Source organism: Mustela lutreola, chromosome 5 (genome assembly GCF_030435805.1).
Source record: "Mustela lutreola isolate mMusLut2 chromosome 5, mMusLut2.pri, whole genome shotgun sequence".
In the NCBI taxonomy this organism is placed as follows: Eukaryota; Metazoa; Chordata; class Mammalia; order Carnivora; family Mustelidae; genus Mustela; species Mustela lutreola.
In genome coordinates, this window is record NC_081294.1 from 109,976,442 (window position 1) to 110,003,271 (window position 26,830).

The following is a 26,830-nucleotide window of genomic DNA, read 5'->3' on the forward strand; positions in this document are numbered from 1 at the left end:
CCAGGGCACTTTGAGGTTGGGCAGGAAGGAGTGTTGGAGGGAAGAGGGGCTCTTCTGCATTGGTACAGGGTCTTCCTGCACTTCCCTTTGGTGGTGCAGAGGCCTAGGGTCAAGAGTAGAGGGTACCTGTAACCCATGGTCAGTCCAGAATTCTGGGCGTCTGCAGCCTCATGAAATGCTTACATCACATTGTCTTGGGAGCATAGAATAGAGATGGCTGAGGCAGAGTTCAAAGGTTTTGACAACAGCACCATGAGTTCCTCTTTGAGGAAATTCTCCATAGAAGCTGTATTTGTTCATTTATTCATTCAACACATATCTACAGGGAATATATATTTGTGTAGGACTGAGATTCAGCAATGCACAAAAGCCCTCCTGGGGCATTACTCTAGGGAGGTGTCCCAGTCACCCAAAGATGGGTCCATGTCAAGTTGGCCAGAAGTCAGTGGTTTGAGGGCTCATGGTAAAGGGCAGTAGCTTCTGATAGTCTGAAGGAGCAGCAAGTGACCCAATGAAGACAAGGCCACTGCCAAGGATGACAGCAGACATGCCATGAGCAGGAAAGGTTGATTCTATGTAACTCACCAGATGCCCCAAAACATGGAGATGTTGGCATTCCTTGTCCAATTAACTTACATCCTTCTATATTCTCCAGAGCTTAGGCTCAACCCCAGCTGAAAGGCTGAAAGTGGGAAATTGTTGAATCTGAGAAGAAATTCATAAATCCATAGAATCATTTGGAAATCTCTGAAGTAACTCAATTTTCTTGGAAATAACTAAATTACTTTTTTGGGGGGGGTGAGAAAACCTTAGATAAAATATAAAGAATACCATTTTTGTACACCCAAAGTTATGTCTATGAAAAGTATGACTGTAACAGTGACAAAAACAAAAACCACAGCATCAAAAAACGGAAACTTACTGAACACCTATAATATAGATACAGATTCCCAGAGGAGAAACCAAAAAGAGAAGATTTGGGATTTGAACTCAGGGTTGTCTGATTTCCAAACTTGACACTTACTTGTTAGAGGCCATAGAAACCTAGGTTCTTTAACGCATGATAGTAATTATTTGCAAACATGGGTGTCTTGGGTATATCTATCGAAAGAATATATATCCACTAAATAGAAGAATTTGGCACTTGTTAATAGATGCTGCAGATTCCTATAGGATGTCTGGTGCCCTCCCTAGAGACAGATTGGGAGCTCTAAGTTTGCTTATAGAATAGACAATTTAAAATACCAAACTTAGAATATGCTAATAATATTAAAGTTTATATACTTCTACACTTTAAATGTTTGAGCCTGTGAATAACTAGCTCTTTCTTTGGAAATAAAATAGGTAGCAGGTAAGAATATGACTCTCAGATGGATTACTATTTTTATTAAAAGTTAACTCATAATACTGAAACCACTCTATCGGAATAAATCTGTTCTAATAAATATTCTCTAAAGTAAATTTCAGCTGAGCCACAGTTATTGTTTCAGGGCTTGATTTTGTGATGGGGCCAATTACATTTTTATTTAGACTGGGCTACATAAATTCTGAAAACACCAAAGGACATGCCAACAGAAAGAAATATGACTTGTAGAGATAAACCATTGCTTTTATTTTTGTGTGATTGTAAGGAGTAAATTTACTCAAGCCAGATGCTAACCTAAGAGACATATGTTTTTAATATTTTAAGAATCCTTTTAGAATATAAATCAATGACACTCATCCCCCATTAATTTATGGGAGAGTTCTAATGAAAATTTCAGTGGAATCACTTATTAATTCAAGTTTACAGAAACACACTTTGCCTTTCAATCCATGTTCTTTTTAGCGATACACAATATAGACCATAAATTAGAACACAAATATACAAATTTTCGGTTTTATTTGCATTACTGAATACATTTTTATTAAAGTATTCCAATAAACACACTTTGAAGGAAAAAGTAACTCAAATATTTTGCAGATAGTATGAAAAGGCAAACCTTGGCAAGTTCGATGTTTTACCACCGCCAAACATTTTCTTCAGGAAGAGTCAGAAACAAGGTCCTATGGGCTTATTCAAAGATGTCAATATAGCAAAAGAGCTTTTTCATTTGGTAGGGGGCATTTTGCATCAGCTCTTCCCTCTGTCTTTGCTGCCCTGAACCCTACCATCATTAATAGCAAGCCCTCTGAGTTCAGGCAGAATGTTGACATAATTAAGTGGGTCCCCAAGTCTAACCCACCCTGAGTACCTGAGTAACCATTTAATAGTAACCTATTGTATGAATAACAAAGAATGTAGAAATTTTGCTTTTCTTTTTCTATTCAATATATGACTTTCCTGATACATCCTTACTATAACTATTGCAGCCATTTTTTAAAAAAGATTATATTTATTTATTTGGCAGAGAGAGAGATCACAAGTAGGCAGAGCAGCAGGTAGAGAGAGAGGGGGAAGCAGGCTCCTTGTTGAGCAGAGAGCCCGAGTGGGGTTCGATCCTAGGACCCTGAGATCATGACCTGAGCCGAAGGCAGAATCTGAACACACTGAACCACCCAGGCGCCCCTATTGTAGCCATTTTTAAAAAACAGGAATAAGGGGTAGAAGAAGACCTTCATTCATATTAAGGGCAACTTATGATCCATAGTATGATGGAAGTGGAGGGAAGATGGAAGCAAAAGCTGGAATTGTCCCTTTTATGCCCAGAGTTTTACTAGGGTAGAAAATTTTCAGACTATGTTACATGTATCACAAAACTGTAAAATACTGATAATCTCCCATTACTGGAAGATTGCCTTTCATAAAAATGGTAGCCAGGCATTGAAACAAATCAAACCTTTGTCCCCAGCACATAAGATGCTAATTATAATTAGCATACAAAGGCCTCTTCTGGGAAAAGGATTTGTACAAAGGCACTTCCTGTCCTCAGATCTTCCTCAAGATCATACCCCACTAAATGCAAAAGAGACTGGATTTCAACCTGAGCTCATTCCCCTGGGCCTTTCATCTTTGGGTGTGGTAAAATCTGCCTAACAATAAACAGATGCCATGGGCATAAATTTGATCATTGATATTGCCACAGGTCCTTTTTACTTTTCACTTTAGGAAAGTTTTGGTTTAGTAAAAGTGAAGTTTTACTTTCAGTAGACACTAAATAGATTTCTTAGAAGAAAGAGTGCCTTCAGCACAGGTTTCAAATCATTATTTACTGTGAAAGTGGTTTAAATAAAAAATAGGAATACATATACGATAATGTGGTTAAGGAGGAAACGGATATTGGCCCAAACCAAGACCAAGAAACATTTTAATGTACAGACATACATTAGGGATAGTCTGGAACTCACATTAGACTACAGCATGCACATCCTCAAGCTTATGGGAGCTTTGTAAAACAAGGCTACCAAAGGATTAACCAGATAAGGATCAGAAATGATCTTTTGCTACATTCCACGGACCTTACCCAGTTTGATGCCTTACCTTTTCAGAAGATCATTTAAAACATGAGTAAGTTTTAAGCATTTGAAGAGACATGACAGAACAAGGATTTTTTTTTTTCTTGGAAAGAGTAAGAACAGACTGATTGTTAAAGTACCTTAACTACCAGTCTTTTTATTTTAATGAAATATATAGGTTCAGTTTCAGCCAGGATTAATTAGGATTGTTAAAGACTTCCTTGGGTTATACTGTCCTTTCTTGAATATATTGAAGACATTGAATGTATACATCCTAGAGAGTTAAACATTTAAACAGATGCAACCCAGACTTGGTGGTCCCTTAATTTCAGTTGTCTAAGATTCTCTCAGCTTATTCTGGTTCAGTGATGAATGTTGGACAGAGAATTGACTATTTAAATCAAGTTATAGAAATTTAATTTACTGATTACATGAGGTTACTCAAGGTTATTTGTCACTGATTAAGCTCCTAATTCTACTAATTGAAAACTCATCAGGGAATGAAAAAGATAATACCATCCATGTATCGCTAAGAAGTTGGTTCCTTAAATTGTGTTAGCACCCAAGCTTTACTTTCTAAGATATTAGTCACCACTTAGCTTCTTTCCTAATCAAGTGTATATTAAATTTTAAATATTGATAACTAGAACTCAAGAAGGGGTAGTTCTGTTTTTTCATTGCATACTGTGAAATTCTTTTTTAAACATTGAAAATATCTGTAGATAATAGAGCTCTATTTTCAGCTTTTTCTTGAATATAAGTATTTTTTATCGTTACATTAAAGATCTCATGTTCTCCACAAGGGGACGGCCATTTACTGTGTCTACGGATAGGTTATTTGATGTTTTGGACTTATTACTCACCTTAGAAAATATGTTTATTGATACCTCACAGTAGTCATTAGTTGTTTTTGTGGATCTTTCTTCATATATTCATTTGATGGTCAACATTTCACCCACTGATCAATTATTTCAAATACATGTTATTAGATAATACTGATGCATTAAATTATTTAGAACAATAGGAGAAACAAGGCATTCTTGGTTGGAGGCAAATCATTCCTGTTGTTAATGTATATAACAAAACACATTTTCAGGAATTTTTGACTTGAAAGAAGAAAAAGAGTATTGAATTGGGTGGGAGACCTCCAAGATCTAGGTTATGTGCAAACCAGAGCTCTACAACCCGGACAAATCTAACCTCTTCCTGAGACTCCATTTTTTTTTTTTTTTTTTTTTTTTAAAGAGAAAGAGGGGAGAGGCGGGGTTAGAAGGACAGGGAGAACACCAAGCAGGCTCCACACCCAGCAGGAAGCCCATCACGGGGCTCAATCAACAGACACCGAGATCATGACCTGAGCTGACATCAGGAGTCAGATGCTTGAGCTACCCAGGTGCCCCACTCCTCTTAACTCCTCTTACAAAGAGGACATGTTATTTCATTCTTCCTAGAATTGTCACACCGGTAAATTGGATGTTTCAGTGTCGTGAATATTAAATTAGATAGTTTTGGTGTCATTTCAGGTGTTAACTTCCTCAGACTGCCTTCCCTCATTGAATTTTTGCTGGTATAAGTTCTGTTTTATGTTCTCTTTGCACTTTGAACATATTTTTGTTATACAGCCCAATGTAATTGTTTCCTTTCTTGTTAACCTCCTACTGCCCTCCACACTGTTAGTTCCTAAGAATCAGTCTTTTTATCTCTGTATGTCCAGAACCTTGCATCGTACTTAAATTTTGCTCAAAGAATGCTTTAAAAAAGAGGTTGGTTAATCTTCAAAGTTTAACTGAATAGTTAAACTTAATAGTTTAACTACTTAATACTAGTTTCTACAGTGTTATTTATAAAAGAATTCAGCTTTATTTATATATTCAGTGAAATTGGAAATGATTTACTATTTTATAGGACCTGAATTACAGCCTAATGCTACAATTCAGAAGTGTAAATGTTTGATACTCGATTTAGGTAGGAATGCTCTCAAGCCAGGAATTAGTAGTAAGAGTTTCTGAAAACAGCCCGAGAAGGTTAGAATAAGGGTATGGGGGAACCAGATTATGGATTTTTAAACCACAAGTGACTGTAGGAAAATCCCTTAGAAGAAACAAGCATCAAAGCTGGTTCAACAAACAAACAAACGAACAAAGAAACACATGCACCTGCATTATATTTAACCCCAAGTGGCAGGACCCCATAGGTTGCCTCTGCTCATACTGCAGACTCACCTTCAGGCCAGACGCAGTAGTTGGCCATACCTTCCCTAGCAGAATTATTCCCAAGCAGAATAAACAATGAAAGAGAATAGGGAAAAACTTGCATCAGAATATTTTAAAGGGAGAAGGGCAAAGGACTTTATCCACCACATAGAAAAGATACACATGATTCTTTGGAAAGTATCTTTGTTTTCTTAAAAAGCCTATCAGCCTGGCACCACAGTCCTCTCTGGTCCTCGCCAAGCCTATAAAAACCTCTCGTTGCCAGGATCCATCCAATTCTGGCTCTAAACTCACACTGACCACCTAGCACACCAGGCAGCTAGCAGACACTATGCATTTAGAAAGCAGTTCATGACCATGTTGCCGTGGTTTTCAAATGTTTATGACTGTGTCTTCCAGTAAGAAAACTAATTTATGCTGTGGTCAAGAACACAAATATGCACAGGAATAAAATTGAGAGAAAAATGTCTTAGGAGAGAATTTTTACAGTGGACTCATACCTCTCCTCCCCTCTGCCTTTCTCCACTCCTCTCCTAGTTTATTTAACTAAAAAAAAATTACTGGTCCTAATCCACCAATTTCTCACCCATAGAAGTATGAACAGTATGGTTCAAACATGGCTCTTGGGGTCTCAGTACATAACCCAAGCAGCTTATCCAGATATTTATACCCCTAAAAACAGGTTTCTTTTAGGAATGTGTCTCCGCTTATTCAGGCTACTGTCATACAATATCACAGGCTGGGGAACTTATAAATAACAGACAGGTATTGCTCATGCATCTACTTTCCCAGGCTGTGGAGTCCAAGTCCAAGACACCAGCACAGTCAAGGGAGGGCCTATTTCCTGGTTCACAGCTAGTGTCTTTCCATTGTGTCTTCATACAGTGGAAGGGACTAGGGAGCTCTGGGGCCACTAATCCCATTCATAAGGGCTCCACCCCTATGACTTAATCACCTCCCAAGACCCGCCTCCTACACCACTACCTTAGGGGTTAGCATTTCAACATATGAATTTGGGGGTTACACAAACATTCAGACAATAGCAGACTACATCTGCTATTTAAAATGTAGTATTTTTCTAGGGCACCTGGGTGGCTCAGTCGTTTTAGTGTCTGCCTTCAACCCAGGTTATGGTCCCATCCTCCGGGGATGGAGCCCGCCTCAGGCTCCCTGCTCAGCGGGGAGCCTGCTTCTCGCTCTCCCTCTGCCCCTGCTTCCCCCAGCTCTGGTCATGCTATCTCTCAAATAAATAAATAAACTCTTTTAAAAAAAATAGCATTCTCCCTTATTATTACTAAGAAATTTGAGAACTGAGGAGGTTAAACCACTTGAGGTTAATTATGGAGGGCACTCTCTGTAATATGCTCTTTTACCTCTCTGTTCAATTCCTCTGTCCCAAGCCCCGGTGGAAAAAGCTAGGAAGCACTTCCTGAGCTCAGGAAGCACTGTATTAATCTTGTCTGCCAGAGGCACTGGCCTGCTACAGTTCCACTAAAACGCTAGTCCTTTTTTAAACTATTAGTATTATTACTATTTTACTATTATTATTTTAAAAATAAAATAGAATTCTCTTACATTTTATTATTTTTAAAAATACATATTTTCGGGGCGCCTGGGTGGCTCAGTGGGTTAAAGCCTCTGCCTTCAGCTCAGGTCATGATCCCAGGGTCCTGGGATCGAGCCCCACATCGGGCTCTTTGCTCAGCAGGGAGCCTGCTTCCTCCTCTCTCTCTGCCACCTCTCTGCCGACTTGTGATCTCTGTCTGTCAAATAAATAAATAAAATTTAAAATACATGTTTTCAAATATGTCTTTATTATATTTATTATTTTATATGATTAGCTCTATTAATCACTAGGAAGTGGAACGATTATAAAATATGGGCAAATCCAGGTTTAATCTGCCACTGAAGTCATTTATTATTGGAAACATTCTTTCTCCATCATAGGCATGCAGTCCATTCCCAGTTGCCTTTCCCCTTAATTCTCAACAATGTCCGGGCTCTGCTGCTTACATAAGTCATTACAAAGCTGTTTCCGTACTGGCCACGGGGGACTTACTGTTTGAACACAGCATCAGTTCAACTCCCACCACTTCTTTTCCAGGTAGCAGCAAGTTGAGTTTATGTCAGTTCATCATCATTAACATATTTATGGATGAGCATGTGAATGGCACTAGAGGGACTTTACATAAATACAGAAGAGTGTGGTTCCTGCCTTTGAGGACATTAAAATAAAAGTAAGTCGGAGGCAGTCACCATATGCAATGCCTAATCATGTAATATGGTGACCATTTGGTGATGCTACTATACCATATTTCCACAGCATTAGTGTTTTCAAATGACTCAGTAAACTCTTGCCAAGATACGCAAAAACAACTAAATGAGGAGCCTTTTCCAAAAAATGTTTTCCTGTTTCTGTTACCAAATTCATCTGACAGAATCACTCTCTGAGTAAGTGTCACTTGCCTACTGTGGAAAACACTTTATTTGGTAGCAATTTTGAAACATCTAATATGAGTTACAGATGCTGCAAGGAATCCTATTTCCCCCTTCAAAATCAATAGAAAAATTGCTACACACACTAGGTATTTTTTCTTTGTAAAGACAGATTTAACATTGCATTCTGTTTCAGAGTAGCTCAGGTATATCTCAGCTAGCGAAGTGGTTTAATCCTCCATTTTACCTGCTCAGGTAAAAGGGTCGTTTTGCATCTTGAAGGTTAGAGGCAGTATCTTGTACAAATAGATAACACACTAATTCGATCGTTACTACTGTTTTAAACTAGCCTAGGGAGGAAAGATAGAGAGTAACGCATCGCTGACAGTAAGAATAACTGTTTCTTTACCAACATCTTAAAATCATGTACTCACAGTTGAAATGCTAGATGTTTTAAACTTCCATGTTCCACAGAGAGAATATCTTCCACCCATGGTGTTATTCTTAATAGACTTTTTTAAAACAAATTTCAACATGGTCAGACTTTCCTCCTTGGAATTCTAAATGTTTCTATTGTCTCTACATCTTGAATCAGTAATTTAAAAGCTTCATAATTTAAAGTTTTTCTGTTGAGTAATTATTTTATCGCAATAAATTTTTACCCTGTATAGATGTTGTCTTGATTCTTTAGTGCCTTCTTAAACATATATTAAATATAATATGATATATATATATATATGTATACATACATATTTAACTTATAAAAGCATCTTTGTATATGTTTGTGTAAGTGAAAAGGTAAGACAAGCCATGGAGGCCCACTGAAGCATTCACATTCAAATGCAGTTAAAGTGGAACATGCTTGACTACATCAACACACATAAGTTGATACCAAGAACTCTCAGAGATTCATTGAAACTCAACTAAGGATCAACATCTAACAGCTTACTTTTCTTCTCCTAGATTTTTGAATCTTAAGAAAATATCTAGGAAGTGGGAAGAACACAGACATAATATTTTACCCATGACTTCCAGAGAGGCAGAAACAGGGCTTATAAAGAAGCCAAGTGTTCTGTCTTTAAGCAATAGCTGACATTACATGGGTAAAATACATTGTTAATGTTTGTGTTATTGCTCACTATTGACTGGATCTCTTCATTATGCTCCTGAGAATCACGTATCTAAAAAATACTAGAAGTGATAGCAATGGCATGTGGTTAACAATGGCCAGATCAATCCTGGAACACAAAATTTTAAATATGTATGAGGCAAAAAATGACTTTGGGTTACCTGCAATCCAATAAATTTTGCACAGCTGAAAGGAGTGGGAGAAATGCATAAAACACACATTTTAATAATTTTGGAAAATCAAGGTTAGCTGATAGCAATGGGTATTTGGGGGCTATTGTAATTTCTCTTTTTTTATGTATTTGCTTAATTGTCTTGTACAAAGAAACATTACATCAAGATGTAGTTAAGAGTAGTGGCCATTCAGACAATTTGTATATTCTGACAAATGTGTTTAATTACAACCGCTTCAAAGGTATCCCAGATTTTCAAAAGTTTTATTTGAAGTTTGAAGACTAGACAAGGTCATACTAATTTTACAACATCCTACATGATTTAAGTATATATACAAAGAAAAAACCAACATTGGAATATTACACAGCTTGAAAGTTTACAAAGGTTATTTGTGTCTTAGTAACTTCTGTACTTACTGACACATCAGACGCCAGTAGGGAGTATTATGTTTCATAATTTGTTGACTAGCAAAGATACAATCATTAGTACCCTAAGTCTTCAAAGTTCACACCAATCCTTTGAAGCCATTCAGAAAGAGAAAGTCAACCCTGAAATTAGAATTAGTGACTATGATAAGTGCTTTCAACAGGACATAGATAAAACAGAGATGTTTGTTAATTTCATAGATTACAAAATTAGTATATCATCACTACTCCATATAGTGAAGACTAGGTGACTTTTCTGTGTATTCTTCTTCTAAGATTTAACTTGTTTCAGTGTGAATTTAAGTAGAATAAATTTGTTTCCCTTTGGTGTCATTGAAACAAATGACACAAAAGCTACATACTACTTCATAGGAATTGTTAACATCAACACATGTGGGAATCCCTCTGTTGTCATGAATTTGAGGCATCATGGGACAAACATATCCTGTTGGTCATGCCGCATTGGTGAAGTGCATAGAGAGCAGAGAGAAAATGCACAAGCAAGAGAAAGCCATTTCAGTGCATTTCTAAAAAATAAGGAGTTTAAGTTTAACAATCTCCCTTTGAAAATATTTGTTTAAAAAACTATCAATAAAATAAAATTCAGAACATCACAAGAAGCCAGGAATAATTTTGAGAAAGTAAATCATTACAAAGCATAATTTCTAAAACATACTCTGTTTAGAATGAAGAATCGTGCATAGTCTGTAAAGGAAAACGGCTAGAAATTTGGTGGGACAGTAGATGTTTAAAAAAATAAAAGGCATTGGCTAGACAGTAAGTGTGTCTATTTTTGGATCTAAGTAATTATTTGTAATATGACTTAAACATTGAGGAAATTAAAAAGATTTAATTCCTAATTTTAAAGTTGTCTGAAAAGTTGTCTCCAAATGTTAGGTCCATTGAGGACCTAACAAAGTTGTGAAAGATGCCGAAAAATGATCATTATTTCAGATGCTTCAGATCAACAATTTCATAAGAACCTGAAGTAGAAAGCCTGTGGACATAGGACAAATGTGTGGCCAGCCAGTCTTAATTCTGCTCTTATTAAAAACACCATTATGATTGACTTTCCCTTTAAATTCTTCACTATGCTTGAAGACCCACTCCATATATACATCATTAAGAAATGCGGTTAACACATGGACAGACAAGACAATAACAGTCTAGTGGCTTTTGTTATGCAGCACAAATAATAGGGGGGAAAAAAACCTTCTCAGTCTAGCACAGGACCTTAACATTTTGTACACATACCATACTTTCTTTTCCAGGACCCTTAATTTAAAACTCCAATAATTCTGTGTCTAAGCCTTATAAAACAAATACTTGTAAAGCTTATAAATTAGATGCTGAGGACTATTATGGAGGCAGTGTGAGCTTTAATTTGAGAGACATGTCAATGAAACCTCCATTATCAATAACAAATTGTTATGACAATTGCTTATTTTTTCAGGACCTCCGAAGCAAAATAAACAGAAATCAATTTCCATCTTAAAATGATGTACTACATTGTCATTAGTAAATACTTTTCTCAAATAACTACACAATGTGCTTTCCTAGGAAATTGCCACCAGTTTCATTCAAGTCTCAGTCAAATTCTAGTTTCACAGGAAATGCAGAGATGAACAAAGAGATGATGAGTACGCTTGGCCAGACTCTGCAGCACTGTGTTAATATTTGTTTGCTAAAAAGATTTTAAGTGGACAAACACAGAATTCATTATTCTGCTATTTGAAAGTAAAGATAAGGCTATGTAAATACCATCAAAATAAAGTTTAAAATTCCGGTTCAAAGGGACATAATACTATTTTGTTGTTGTTTATCTTGCAAAATGGTAGTATTGGGTTTTTCATCAAGGAAGTATTTGGAAATTACATAGTTATAGCTTCCTTCAAAAATAGAATTTCAGATTCAATCTACTGATATTAAATATGATCAATCTACTGACAGGCAATCATGTTCCATATATATGTATACCTATATATGTATACATACACACACACACATAAACATGAAACTTTTAGGCAAATAACAGGAAAAACTCATTTAGAAAAAAATATGGACTTATTCAGTTGATATACAATATAAAGAATATAGAATAGAATGAAACGAAAAAAGATTACATGATATATTTGATTAGAAATAATGAAAGTAAAATGAGAATTATAATATCAATTAGTACTGCATGTAACAGATTCTTCAAAATGCTGTTATAAACACTGACAGTGATTGGTAGGCACAGGGGAAATAATTAGGATCATGTAGAGTTATTAGAGAAGAAAAAAAACCTTATTGCTAACATTGCAGTGTTCCTTTTATAAGAATTAGCTGAGTATTGATTATAAAAGCTCTATCAACTCTTTAATTTGATAACTATGAGTTTTTTTTAATCCTTGCTATCAAAAGAGTGCTACTTCTTCCCTTAATATATTCCAACCATTGTGAATAATTCAGAAAACAATGATGAACATAATTCACAAGTTAATGTGATGTGGCTTAAGCAATTTAAACAATAAAAATCAAATTAAACCAATGAAAAGGCAGGCTTAGACCTCCTTAAAAAGACAGTGGCCTACCATAATTTGAGCACTTTTTCATGAAAAATCCCATTCAGTTTCCTACAAAGTTTGCCCAGTTCATTCCATGGAGATACTTTCAGGGAGACAGAGAGAAGGACTGTGGGGCATGGACGCTCCTCACTCTTCCTCTGTACAACCCAGCAGCTCTGAGCGAAGCGTGATCCTCCCGTACCAGGACCAAGGGAGGATTCTGATGTGCCGTGCATAGATGGGAGGGTCGATGACGTTTTTCCTGTGGGTATCATTGTCAAAATTGCCCTGGAAAACCTAATAGAAAAGAGCAAAGAATATCAATCATACAGCCTTCTTTTTCCTGGGAATCATTTTTATCATTTTTTTTTTTTGTTTGGAACCTTCTTCTCAATCGTGAGATTTTGATAACTAATCATGTTTTTCAAAGCAAATTATTGCAGCTTCTTTTTAAATGATTATTTTAAAATTAAATTGTTGGAGTGCCTGGGTGGCTCAGTGGGTTGAGTCTGCTTTTGGCTCAGGTAACCATCTCAGGGTCCTGGGATCAAGGCCCGATTCGGGCTCCCTGCTCAGCGGGACTTTGCTTCTCCCTCTGTCCTTACCTACCGCCACACCCTCATCCGTTCATGCTCTCTTGCTCTCTCTCTCAAATAAATAAATAAATAAATAGATAAATAAATAAATAATAAAATCTTAAAAATATAAATTATCAAGTAATGCTTAATTTAAAGAGTTAAATAAGATAAAATTGGGCATCTGAGGCATAGATCTATCATCTTCATCTGCCTATCAGGTTTCTTTTAATGCAACAGATATTTATTTCTTGCTTCTGTCACGGGCTGGTATAGGTTAAGCAGTTTGCGGAAGGTGCTCTCTTCTAAGGAGTGATTTAGAGATCCAGGCTGCTTGCAAATTGAAGCCATCATCTGAAACTTGTGGCATCCACATTGACAAAGGGCAAGGTGAGAGAGAGTTATTAGACTGGGCAGGATGTTTTAAAGAACACAGTATAGCAGCAGCTTACATCATTTCTGGATACATATCATTGACCTTAACTAATTATATCAGCCTGGCCCAGCTGCAAAGGAGGCTGGGAATGGGGAGGAGCACATGGATATTTGGCGAGCACAACACTCCCTATCACAATGTCCTTTGCTTGCTTCTCACAGACAACAAAATTAACCCATCCCCAAGAGAAAGAATGCAATCAATGCTATTTTGAACGTTTCTGTTGTTTTTGGATTCTGTGTCTACTCATTCCTGGATCCCTGCAATATTGTTGCGATCATTGTGACTTAGACCATCCTGACATGTTGGCACTGGATTCTTCTCCACCAATCTTTTGTTTCAAAGCTTTTTTTTTTTTTTCTATTAAAGAGAATTTATGACCATTTTTCTCTCCAAAGAGACCTTTATAATCATTTTGTAAAGTGCTTGCTTCAGAAAAAACAAAATCAGAACACAAAATAGGAACGACATTAAATTAGACATTACTTTGGGAGAAATTCATGCATTCATAATATTTAGTCTTACTTGAAGATTTCTCATTTTTCATCTATAGAGTCTGCACACTTATTATTTAAGAAATTTCTAACTTTTTTATATTCACATTTTCATTTTAGCTCAAATAGGATAATGAAGAATCTCTTTAAACTTTCCCCTTTTAACTTGACGAGGCATCTTATAATTGGAAGATAATTTCTTTCTTGCTTGAGATCAAAACATGACTATATAGCTAAAGGGAGACCCGAAACAAAAATTCCCCAAAAGGGGGCGGGGAAGAAACTCCATCACTACATGATAGAATATTTAACCCGTGTCTTTGAACATTCTAAAATTAAAGGGAATGTTTAAAAAATGGCCTTCTAGAATAAGTTGGCTCAGTCTCACATGATCACAAAAGGTTTCCTGGGTAGGGAAAAATAAAGAAGTCCTCTCAAAGGCATTAGACAATGGCACTGATTAATAGAAGCAACAGACAAGATGGGGTAATCTTTCTGCTGGTTCCACGGAAAGATTATGTGTCATTGAGGGCCAATGCGAAGTGCTATCCCTACCTGGTGGGGGACAATTTTTCAGCCTGACACAAAATATATCTCAAAGGCAATTTTTGAATAAATATTTGCTGAAGAAGAGAATACCGAACTGTGCCAAGTCTAGAATTCATCATCCTGGCATAGCTGAATCCACTTTCATTTAATAGAAATTTTATCCTCAGCAATGCTCTGGCTTTGCATTGACCAACCAAGAACTAATTCTGGATTTAAGTGTGTTACTAAATAACAGTGTTTCTGTTAGTAGAAGTTCACATGTATAGAATATACCACACAGACACTCACCAAAAATCCTCAGAGTACCTTCTATGGTTTCCTGACATTCTCCCTGACATACGATGTTGGATTCAAATGCTTCGCTGAGACTGTGGTGTTACAGTTAAATATAGAATCTCAAATCCAATTTCAGAGCCTTGCTAGAGAAGTTAATGTGTTTCTTTGGAATAATAGAACTTAAATTCATTAACTTTCATCACAAGATCTATAACAGTCCGAAATACAGGGTCATACCATTTCTTGGGAAGGATACACAGTAAGAAATAATTTTCTTTGAAGTCACTGGTCTTCAGCACAAGTTTCAATAAGAAACTATCAACCCAGAAAGAAATAGTTGAAATATTATACTTAGCCTTTATAATGGAGAATACAATGTGGAGAAACTACGTCAGCTCTGAAACTGCATTACTGTGACATTTCTGATTTAAGGGGTGAAAGTCATAGCTATTTGAATGCTCACTGAAAAGATTCAATGAAGTTTCATAAAATAGTATAATTTAAAAAACAAACTTTCACAGAAAAACAGCCACAATCCACATTGGAATCACCCAAACCATGGCCTAAAGGTAGTGAAGACAACACTTTTATTTTTGGAAGTCTCTCAGTAATGATGCAGCAGAGAACACAAAGTACATCCTTGCAAATTCGAGAATGGCATCTTGTACTTGCTGTGCAAACAGGTGGCCCATGTACTGTTCTCTTGTCTCTAGCACTAGGAAGATCATGCTTAAGAATGCTAGTTCTGTGTGTTATCCAGCAAAGGAATGCAAACTCAGTATTTTTAGTTCACTTTTAAAAATGGGTAAAAATTCTAGACATGGGCTTTTATGTACACACTTCAGAGATATAAGCAATTCAATTGATACCAAAGTCTGAAAAGATCAATGGGAAACATATCTCCATTTAGAAGGGAAAAATTGGATATGAGAAACACAGTTTGAGAAGTTTTTAGAAAAGAGTATGCATATGCTTCAGTTTCAGGAGGAGGCTTAGCTCATTAGCCGATGACAAGTTTGCTGATGTACTTAGACACGAAAATGCTTAGGGATCTATCGGGCTTTTCCCAACATACAGGCCCTCAAGAAAAAGGCACTAAAGGTACTTTGGAGAGGCTTCCAAATTACAACCTAGAGGATAATAGAGAGAACTGCCACTGCCTTCATGTGGCTGAGATCTTGGATCTGGCTTTTCAATGTCAACTCTCCTGTGATACTTGTTAAAATTCAAATCAGATTCTAATGAGGATTCAAATCTCAACATAAAGAGACTGTCAGATAAAACAATTAAATGTTGCTTCCAGCAACGTTTTAATTTTTTTTTTTTTGTAAGATAAGACTTGTCATTCTTCATTAGGGACAATGGTCTATTCAGGCCAGAGTAGACATCATCAATGGGAGACTGCCAAGAGGGGAGGGTTCTCCTTCATGACACCATCAGACAGCTGGGGCGTAATTAGCGTCTCTTAGCAGCCGTGACCTCTAACTGCCTTTCACAAATGTTGAGGAATTCTTGGGGGAATTTCTTGCACATACTATTTATTTAGAATGTCATCTGGTCTGTGAAGATATACTTCTTTTTATTTTTCCTAAATAATGCATTAGAAAATTCAAAGAGAGGGGCATCTGGGTGGACTCAGTCGGTTAAGCATCAGACCCCTGGTTTCTGCTCAGGTCATGATCTCAGGGTCATGGGATCAAGCCACCCCACTGGGCTCTGAACTCAACAGGGAGTCTGCTTGAGATTCTCTCTCTCTTTTCATCTCCTTCTCTCCCTGCCCCTGCCCCCGTTTGGGTTTCTCTCCCTCTCTCCCTCTCTCTCTTTAAAATAAATAAATCTTTCTGAAAAAAGGTTTTAAAGAGACTCCCATTGTTCTAATCTTTTGGAATTTTGTCACCCAAATAGCAATTTTAAGGATTTTTAGAGAGCCTACATAAGCTCTTTAAGGCTAATGAATCAGTATTTTAGCAAGGCCTCAGGGAACTATCAGCTCATCCCTATGGCCTTTTTGGGTCTCCCCATTCTAGATTTCATTATTTCTCTTTTGATATGTGGAGACTAGAACTATAAATGGGATTCCAGATATTGTGAAAATACAAGAGTCGAGTAAGCTATTGTTTGCATTTGCCTTGGCCATGGTGTCAAACACACCACTGGCTTCCTTGCCTATGTTCACACACTGAAAGGGTTTTTAAAGGATTAAAGACAAAGATAAATTTCTTTATCTTTGAAGGATTAAAGACAAAGATAAAAATCCATTACCCAAGAGCAGCATTTGTGTGGGGGTTGGAGGGGAGAGGAGTGGAAAAGAGAAAAAAAAATTATCCAGCATATATAATTTCACTTATTTATTCTTTCATCCAAAGTATTTATGAAGGAGTTGGAAAAAAATAGTCTTTTCCAACTCTGATCCACGAGAAACACTGTTTTCATGTAATTCCACCCATAGAATGGAAGAATCGGAGACTTGGAAAATAAGGCATAGATCTGTGAGCACCAACTTTCCTCTAACATTTCTGACATGGAACTTCCAGCAATGACAATGCAATCCTCAATATAATAGGGTAGGTAGTTATGTATTCAGATACTTTGGAAGTCTGTCCTTTCACTAGGCTGACACATGCCTCTTTGTAAGTTCCATCTATTGATCCTAGTGCTTTATTCTCAATAAGCATAGATGATACCTGTCAAAAGAAAAACAGCTTTAGACCTCCTTAACAATAATTAACATAAATTTCTCAAAAACTCAAAATTCGTGGTGCTTTAGGCTAAACATTTGTGGTTGCTTAAAAAAACTCATGTGAGATGATTTTTAAACTTATTTTGATTGCATTCCATTGGATACCCTCTGTTTTTTAAATTTGACTTGAAAGGGTAGTATTTATTTGGACATAATATGTGGTAATGACCTGAGTGGCCTAAAGTATAGAGTGTGCCTTTGTTATGGATACAATACTTCTATCAATGCAGTCTAAAATTTAAAACTATTATATTACATTTTTGGCCATGATTGATGACTAATTGTCAAAACAAACTTTGAACTTTATCATAGAAATTCTCTTAAGTCAGGATTTTCCCAATATTTCACTTGTAAAAGAGATTTATAGTGGATGTAGACATTTATATTTATTCTAATTTCATTTCATTTTATTGAATCATGATATTTTAAAGATAGCAATTCACAGTTAAGATTATGATCCATATAAAAATAGTGGAAATTTGGTGGACATAGGATTTAAGTATCCATTTCATAAAGTAACCATTTATATATTATGTGAGTATAAAATCTGACTTTTGTGGGTGACATAAAGGACTTACACTTATTAGTTTATGGTTCAGCATCATAAAAATCATTTTTATATACTTATTATTAACATTACTTGAATTTCTGTCAAAAATCTCAGAGTTACAACTTGAACCAATGCTTTAATGGCTAAAAGCCTAATAGACAAACAGAGTATTTATCTATTTGAATAGTGTTTGTAAGAGAAACTTCAATTGTTTCTCATTCTATGACTTTTAGGCTAATTTACAATTTATGTTCTACTTTGCTCTATATTAAAGCATTCCAAAAATACCAAAACTTTTCATTAAAAAGTAAAACAAAAATTATTGTGTTAAAATGTATAGAAAATTGTTGGTGGTATGAATGTACATCACATTAAAAAGAAATCTTATTGGAAGTTTTAATGTATGAAACTTCTGTTAGTGATTGGATATAAAAAATCTAAAACCAAAGTTTGATTATTTTAGCTTCCATAGACTCTAGCTATTATTCAGTGAATTCAATTTTCTAGGAAAGTTTATCAGCATCCTTGAAACCATTTCATGATTGAATGGCTGGTATATCATTCTTGATGGTTTTCTCTCCAATCAATTCCACTAAACCAATGAAACTCTGTAACAAAATTAGTCTAAATATAAGTACATTCTTTCAGATGTAATAAGGAAACAAGAAATCAGTTTCTAGGTAAATTCCAATAATCTAGGAAATGTTCCTTGGAAAATAATGCATATTGAGAATCACATTCTAAGAAATGCACACACACATAAAGAAAGGATTTTGTTAGAGATAGGAGATTGTGTTAACAGGTTCTCATTGATCACTAGTCTGCAGCAGGTGGGGGATAAGCCCTCACTATACAACGTCCCAACAACGATACGGCAAAAATCCTCATCTGTGGAGAGGAACAGGGATCTGCTTCTTGAAGAGAACCCCCAAGCATCCTTGAATAGAACTACTACCCTCCAAGGGCGCAGATGAAGAAAGGCCATAGTCAACTGAAACAATTTATCAGCAGGTGAATGTACCTGCAAAGTTCAAGGTGTGTCCCATCTAGAACTGTCATAGTGATGCAGACATGTGCCATTCCAGTGAGGACAGTACAGATCATACAAGTTTGTGTAATATGAGTGTGCAGTAAAATCTTCACCTTGCCCAAAAGGAGGTCTGATCTTTGCTTTCAGTTCCTGGAAGATAATCTCTAAGACTTTGGAAAGTCCTGAGAGATGACTGTCTTCACTTACATGGGAGACCTGGGCCACACCAGAGTCGATGCTAATGATGTGATTTATGGTGGGGGCTTTGAACCAGCTTGACCACTGAAGGGGCTGGAGGCTCAAGTTAGCCTTTCAGGCAGTAAACCATGTCTACATGACTGAGCTTCAACGAAAGCTTTGAACATCAAGGCTGAGGTGATACCTAGTGCATATTGTATGTCACTCATCATTGCTGAGAGAGGTTAGCACTGATGAAGACTCCCAGAAAGAACAACTGAAAGCTCATGCTTGAAACTCTTCTGGATTCTACCCTACATGCCTCCTCTCTTCGCTGATTTTTATTTGAATCCTCTTTCACTATTATAAACTGTAACTGTTCAGTGCCGTAAATTGTGTAAGACCGATGACTCACAGATCTGTACCTGTGAAACAAATAATACATTATATGTTAATTAAAGATTTAAAAAAAAATGTAGCTGTAGGTATAATAGTTTTAAATGAGTTCTGTGAGTCCTTCTAGTGAATTATGGAACATGAAGTGGTCTTGGGGACCTTTGAACTTGCAGCTGATGTCAGAAGTGAGAGTGGATTTGGGAACTTCCAATCTTTGCATAAGTAACTGATGTTGAGGGGTTAGAGGTATATCACAAAGGACTTTTTGATATTTGTTAACATTGATTAGTCTGAGGAGGGACCTCCATTGTCTGAAAGAGTTGTGCCCCAGACTTCCTCAACAGTATGTGCCAGGCCTGTCAGAGATATTCAGGCTTCAAAATTAATTGTGAACTTATTCTTTTCTGATTCTTTGAATAAATCCTAACATGACAATCTATTGAAATTTATTGATTGTGGCTCTTGGGTACACTTTCTAAATCTTTTATTCTTAGGTCCTACTCTCTCTATTTTACTTGCTCTTTTTGGTTTTATTTTCTGGGTGGTATTTATTCTCATGAACATAAACTTAACAAATATATCAAACAATTAGTGTTACTTGTTCTTTTTTATATTTCAGTAACAACATCTTTATTCTTCTGTATTTTTTTAATATCATTTCTGAAAAAGCTTATACAATCCTTGGGGAATACTACTTTGGTCATCTACTAGAGATTATTTTGAAATCCCCTGGGAAACTGGCAGGTTTTCTGAAAGCTATAGAACATGGTGACATATATAAATCATTCTGCACCATATTTCATATTGGACACCAATTTTTATCTGTGTCCCTTTCAAAATGTTATTTTGTTCCTCAAGCCCTTTAAAAAATCCGGACCCTGGTTCCTTTAGAGATTTCTTTGCTTCCCCAGCTCCCTCGATGAAATGATGTGAGACTTTCAAACTGCCTATCCAAAGACTTAACTTCAAAAGTCCAATTATAGAACATTTTTGTTTGATGGAGGACGTAAAAAGAAAAACATGGGGACAAGTTCCATGTCTTTCTTCCACTAGTTCATGAATCATTTTAAACCATTAAAATTACTATATGGATTCTCCAAGAAAATGAATTCCACTCCCACTGCTGCCCTCAGGAGATTTCTTGTGGCTCTGAAGTTTGCTCTCTTTTGTAATTATGTAAAAAAGTAGGTCTCTGGCTTCAGGGAATGCTACATTTCACTGAATTGCTCTGGCTTTGCTACACGTTCCTAGTGTATATAAATCTCTGATTATATCCCCCCAAATTTTTACTCAACCACAAATTTGACATTCACTTAGAGCTCTTGCAGTGGTACCTGGACTCTATTGTTGTTGTGGTGGTTTTTCCCCCAAAATGCACCAGTGGGAGACTAATAACTGGCCAAAAAAAAAGCAAATATGTTGTCTTTTGTCTTCTACTCTGACAATAAAGGGTCATTTATTACTTTTCAAACTGTTACAGACTCTCTTTCATTTCCTGTAGTTGACGTGATAGCTGGTTGGCTGATATTTAATTATTGACTGGAAAAGAGGGCTGTGATATCTTTCTAAAATTCATTCCTCCTTAGGTACTCTGGGGGTTGGGAGTTTTTGGAAAAGGAAGGAAGTGGCACATCTTTGGGAGTATTTTGGAGAACCTTTTACTTCTGGTCTCTAATAGAAGAGTTCAGCTCGCCTGTAGACATCTGAGATGAAGAGATCTAACTCTCCACAGTAATATCAACCTCTCTATTACTAGCAAGCTGGCAAAGATTGTACCTGAGATTCCCTAGACCACTGTGAGAGTGACTTGTTGAGCTAAGGAACTGCTGAGATCCAACCTAACCAGATGAGAAGGGGAAGGGACTGGGGACAGGGTAGCCACCTCCATTCCTTCAGTGTTTTTCTTGCATAGCCTTAACTCCAAGAAGCTGGGGGTCCTGGCCATTCTTACGAAGAGCCAGAAGAGCCTTCCTGAAAAATTCATACAACTTCTGTTAAAAAGACCCTGACCCTGGAAAAAGACACCGAGAAAAATCAAAGCAAAACCTGTTAACTCTGTTGACTATTGCCTTTTTTCTCCCATATCCACTGGCATTTGGAATGCTCAGTCTAAAAGTCATTCAGTAGATGGGACACACCACCATATTTAACTTCTTTTATGATGAAAATCTCCTTAGGAAACAAGAATATCCCAGCAAATATATCACATAGGATGATTGCCTATGGAGATTTATGAAACATAAAATATGTCATTCTAAACTGTGGCTATAGATTTAAACTATCTGCTTTCTAGCACTCAGATTTTGACTGCCATAAGAAATATTCCTACAGGGGAGGAGTCAAGATGGCGGAGAAGTAGCAAGCTGAGACTGCTTCAGCTAGCCGGAGATCAGCTAGATAGCTTATCTAAAGATTGCAAACACCTGAAAATCCATCGGCAGATCGAAGAGAAGAAGAACAGCAATTCTGGAAACAGAAAAACAACCACTTTCTGAAAGGTAGGACCGGCGGAGAAGTGAATCCAAAGCGACGGGAAGATAGACCCCGGGGGGAGGGGCCGGCTCCCGGCAAGCGGCGGAGCAACCGCGCACAAAATCAGGACTTTTAAAAGTCTGTTCCGCTGAGGGACATCGCTCCAGAGGCTAAACCGGGGCGAAGCCCACGCGGGGTCAGCGTGGCCTCAGGTCCCGCAGGGTCACAGAAGGATCGGGGGTGTCTGAGTGTCGCAGAGCTTGCAGGTATTGGAACGGGAAAGCCGGCTACAGAGACAGAGCCGACAGTAAGCTCACAGCTCGGTGTTACCTTGAACCGGTCGCAGGCTCGGTGAGCTCGGAGCGCGGCCGGAGGTCAGGCAGACGGGAGTAACTGGGCGCTGTTCTCTGAGGGCGCCCTGAGGAGTGGGGCCCTGGGCTCTCGGCTCCTCCGGGCCGGAGACCAGGAGGCCGCCATTTGTATTCCCGTCCTCCGGAACTCTACGGAAAGCGCTCAGGGAACAAAAGCTCCTGAAAGCAAACCCGAGCGGATTACTCACCCCGGCCCGGGTAAGGGCGGTGTAATTCCGCCTGGGGCAAAGACACTTGAGAATCACTACAACAGGCCCCTCCCCCAGAAGATCAACAAGAAATCCAGCCGAGACCAAGTTCACCTACCAAGGAGTGCGGTTTCAATACCAAGGAGAGCAGCAGAATTCCAGAGGAGGAGAAAGCCAAGCACGGAACTCATGGCTTTTTTCCTGTGATTTTTTTTAGTCTTGCAGTTAATTTAATTTTTTCTTTTTCATTTTTTTGTTTTTTTTCTCGCCTTCGGGTAAAATTTTTTTTTTTTAACTGTTACCTTTTTCTTTTTTAACGATTTTTTACTAGTTTATCTAATATATATATATATATTTTTACATTTTTCTTAGGTGTTTTCTTTTTTAAAAAAAATTCTTTTCTTTTCTTTTTTTTTTTTTTTTTTTTCTTTTTTCTTTCTTCCTTTTTGAACCTCTTTTTATCCCCTTTCTCCCCACTCACGATTTTGGATCTCTTCTAATTTGGCTAAAGCATATTTTCCTGGGGTTGTTGCCACCCTTTTAGTATTTTACTTGCCCCTTCATTTACTCTTATCTGGACAAAATGACAAGACGTAAAAATTCACCACAAAAAAAAGAACAAGAGGCAGTACCGAAGGCTAGGGACCTAATCAATACAGACATCGGTAATATGTCAGATCTAGAGTTCAGAATGACAATTCTCAAGGTTCTAGCCGGGCTCGAAAAAGGCATGGAAGATATTAGAGAAACCCTCTCGAGAGATATAAAAGCCCTTTCTGGAGAAATAAAAGAACTAAAATCTAACCAAGTTGAAATCAAAAAAGCTATTAATGAGGTGCAATCAAAAATGGAGGCTCTCACTGCTAGGATAAATGAGGCAGAAGAAAGAATTAGTGATATAGAAGACCAAATGACAGAGAATAAAGAAGCTGATCAAAAGAGGGACAAACAGCTACTGGACCACGAGGGGAGAATTCGAGAAATAAGTGACACCATAAGACGAAACAACATTAGAATAATTGGGATTCCAGAAGAAGAAGAAAGTGAGAGGGGAGCAGAAGGTATACTGGAGAGAATTATTGGGGAGAATTTCCCCAATATGGCAAAGGGAACGAGCATCAAAATTCAGGAGGTTCAGAGAATGCCCCTCAAAATCAATAAGAATAGGCCCACACCCCGTCACCTAATAGTAAAATTTACAAGTCTCAATGACAAAGAGAAAATCCTGAAAGCAGCCCGGGAAAAGAAGTCTGTAACATACAATGGTAAAAATATTAGATTGGCAGCTGACTTATCCACAGAGACCTGGCAGGCCAGAAAGAGCTGGCATGATATTTTCAGAGCACTAAACGAGAAAAACATGCAGCCAAGAATACTATATCCAGCTAGGCTATCATTGAAAATAGAAGGAGAGATTAAAAGCTTCCAGGACAAACAACAACTGAAAGAATTTGCAAATACCAAACCAGCTCTACAGGAAATATTGAAAGGGGTCCTCTAAGCAAAGAGAGAGCCTACAAGTGGTAGATCAGAAAGGAACAGAGACCATATACAGTAACAGTCACCTTACAGGCAATACAATGGCACTGAATTCATATCTCTCAATAGTTACCCTGAATGTGAATGGGCTAAATGCCCCTGTCAAAAGACACAGGGTATCAGAATGGATAAAAAAACAAAACCCATCTATATGTTGCCTCCAAGAAACACATTTTAAGCCCGAAGACACCTCCAGATTTAAAGTGAGGGGGTGGAAAAGAATTTACCATGCTAATGGACATCAGAAGAAAGCAGGAGTGGCAATCCTTATATCAGATCAATTAGATTTTAAGCCAAAGACTGTAATAAGAGATGAGGAAGGACACTATATCATACTCAAAGGGTCTGTCCAACAAGAAGATTTAACAATTTTAAATATCTATGCCCCCAACGTGGGAGCAGCCAACTATATAAACCAATTAATAACAAAATCAAAGAAACACATCAACAACAATACAATAATAGTAGGGGACTTTAACACTCCCCTCACTGAAATGGACAGGTCATCCAAGCAAAAGATCAGCAAGGAAATAAAGGCCTTAAATGACACTCTGGACCAGATGGACATCACAGATATATTCAGAATATTTCATCCCAAAGCAACAGAATACACATTCTTCTCTAGTGCACATGGAACATTCTCCAGAATAGATCACATCCTCGGTCCTAAATCAGGACTCAACCGGTATCAAAAGATTGGGATCATTCCCTGCATATTTTCAGACCACAATGCTCTAAAGCTAGAACTCAACCACAAAAGGAAGTTTGGAAAGAACCCAAATACATGGAGACTAAACAGTATCCTTCTAAAGAATGAATGGGTCAACCGGGAAATTAAAGAAGAATTGAAAAAAATCATGGAAACAAATGATAATGAAAATACAACGGTTCAAAATCTGTGGGACACAACAAAGGCAGTCCTGAGAGGAAAATATATAGCGGTACAAGCCTTTCTCAAGAAACAAGAAAGGTCTCAGGTACACAACCTAACCCTACACCTAAAGGAGCTGGAGAAAGAACAAGAAAGAAACCCTAAGCCCAGCAGGAGAAGAGAAATCATAAAGATCAGAGCAGAAATCAATGAAATAGAAACCAAAAAAACAATAGAACAAATCAACGAAACTAGGAGCTGGTTCTTTGAAAGAATTAATAAAATTGATAAACCCCTGGCCCGACTTATCAAAAAGAAAAGAGAAAGGACCCAAATAAATAAAATCATGAATGAAAGAGGAGAGATCACAACTAACACCAAGGAAATACAAACTATTATAAGAACATACTATGAGCAACTCTACGGCAATAAATTTGACAATCTGGAAGAAATGGATGCATTCCTAGAAACATATAAACTACCACAACTGAACCATGAAGAAATAGAAAGCCTGAACAGACCCATAACCAGTAAGGAGATTGAAACAGTCATTAAAAATCTCCAAACAAACAAAAGCCCAGGGCCAGACGGCTTCCCGGGGGAATTCTACCAAACATTTAAAGAAGAACTAATTCCTATTCTCCTGAAACTGTTCCAAAAAATAGAAATGGAAGGAAAACTTCCAAACTCATTTTATGAGGCCAGCATCACCTTGATCCCAAAACCAGACAAGGATCCCACCAAAAAAGAGAGCTATAGACCGATATCCTTGATGAACACAGATGCGAAAATACTCAACAAAATACTAGCCAATAGGATTCAACAGTACATTAAAAAGATTATTCACCACGACCAAGTGGGATTTATTCCAGGGCTGCAAGGTTGGTTCAACATCCGCAAATCAGTCAATGTGATACAACGCATCAATAAAAGTAAGAACAAGAACCATATGATACTCTCAATAGATGCTGAAAAAGCATTTGACAAAGTACAACATCCCTTCCTGATCAAAACTCTTCAAAGTGTAGGGATAGAGGGCGCATACCTCAATATCATCAAAGCCATCTATGAAAAACCCACCGCAAATATCATTCTCAATGGAGAAAAACTGAAAGCTTTTCCGCTAAGGTCAGGAACACGGCAGGGATGTCCATTATCACCACTGCTATTCAACATCGTACTAGAGGTCTTAGCCTCAGCAATCAGACAACAAAAGGAAATTAAAGGCATCCAAATCGGCAAAGAAGAAGTCAAATTATCACTCTTCGCAGATGATATGATACTATATGTGGAAAACCCAAAAGACTCCACTCCAAAACTGCTAGAACTTATACAGGAATTCAGTAAAGTGTCAGGATATAAAATCAATGCACAGAAATCAGTTGCATTTCTCTACACCAATAGCAAGACAGAAGAAAGAGATATTAAGGAGTCAATCCCATTTACAATTGCATCCAAAACCATAAGATACCTAGGAATAAACCTAACCAAAGAGACACAGAATCTATACTCAGAAAACTATAAAGTACTCATGAAAGAAATTGAGGAAGACACAAAGAAATGGAAAAATGTTCCATGCTCCTGGATTGGAAGAATAAATATTGTGAAAATGTCTATGCTACCTAAAGCAATCTACACATTTAATGCAATTCCTATCAAAGTACCATCCATCTTTTTCAAAGAAATGGAACAAATAATTCTAAAATTTATATGGAACCAGAAAAGACCTCGAATAGCCAAAGGGATATTGAAAAAGAAAGCCAACGTTGGTGGCATCACAATTCCGGACTTCAAGCTCTATTACAA

At 37.2% G+C, this 26,830-nt stretch overlaps 1 protein-coding gene across 2 annotated transcripts in view; it reads right to left on the reverse strand.

The window, feature by feature from the left end:
* Positions 1–9,632: 9,632 nt before the first annotated feature.
* The window catches only part of EDIL3 (EGF like repeats and discoidin domains 3), a 423,319-nt gene continuing 406,121 nt past the window's right edge, over positions 9,633–26,830 (reverse strand). For both annotated transcript variants that reach the window (XM_059175418.1, XM_059175417.1), the window contains one exon: positions 9,633–12,657. In XM_059175418.1, the coding sequence (XP_059031401.1) occupies positions 12,508–12,657 (150 nt within the window). In that variant the 3' untranslated portion in view covers positions 9,633–12,507. The remainder of the gene's footprint in view (positions 12,658–26,830) is intronic.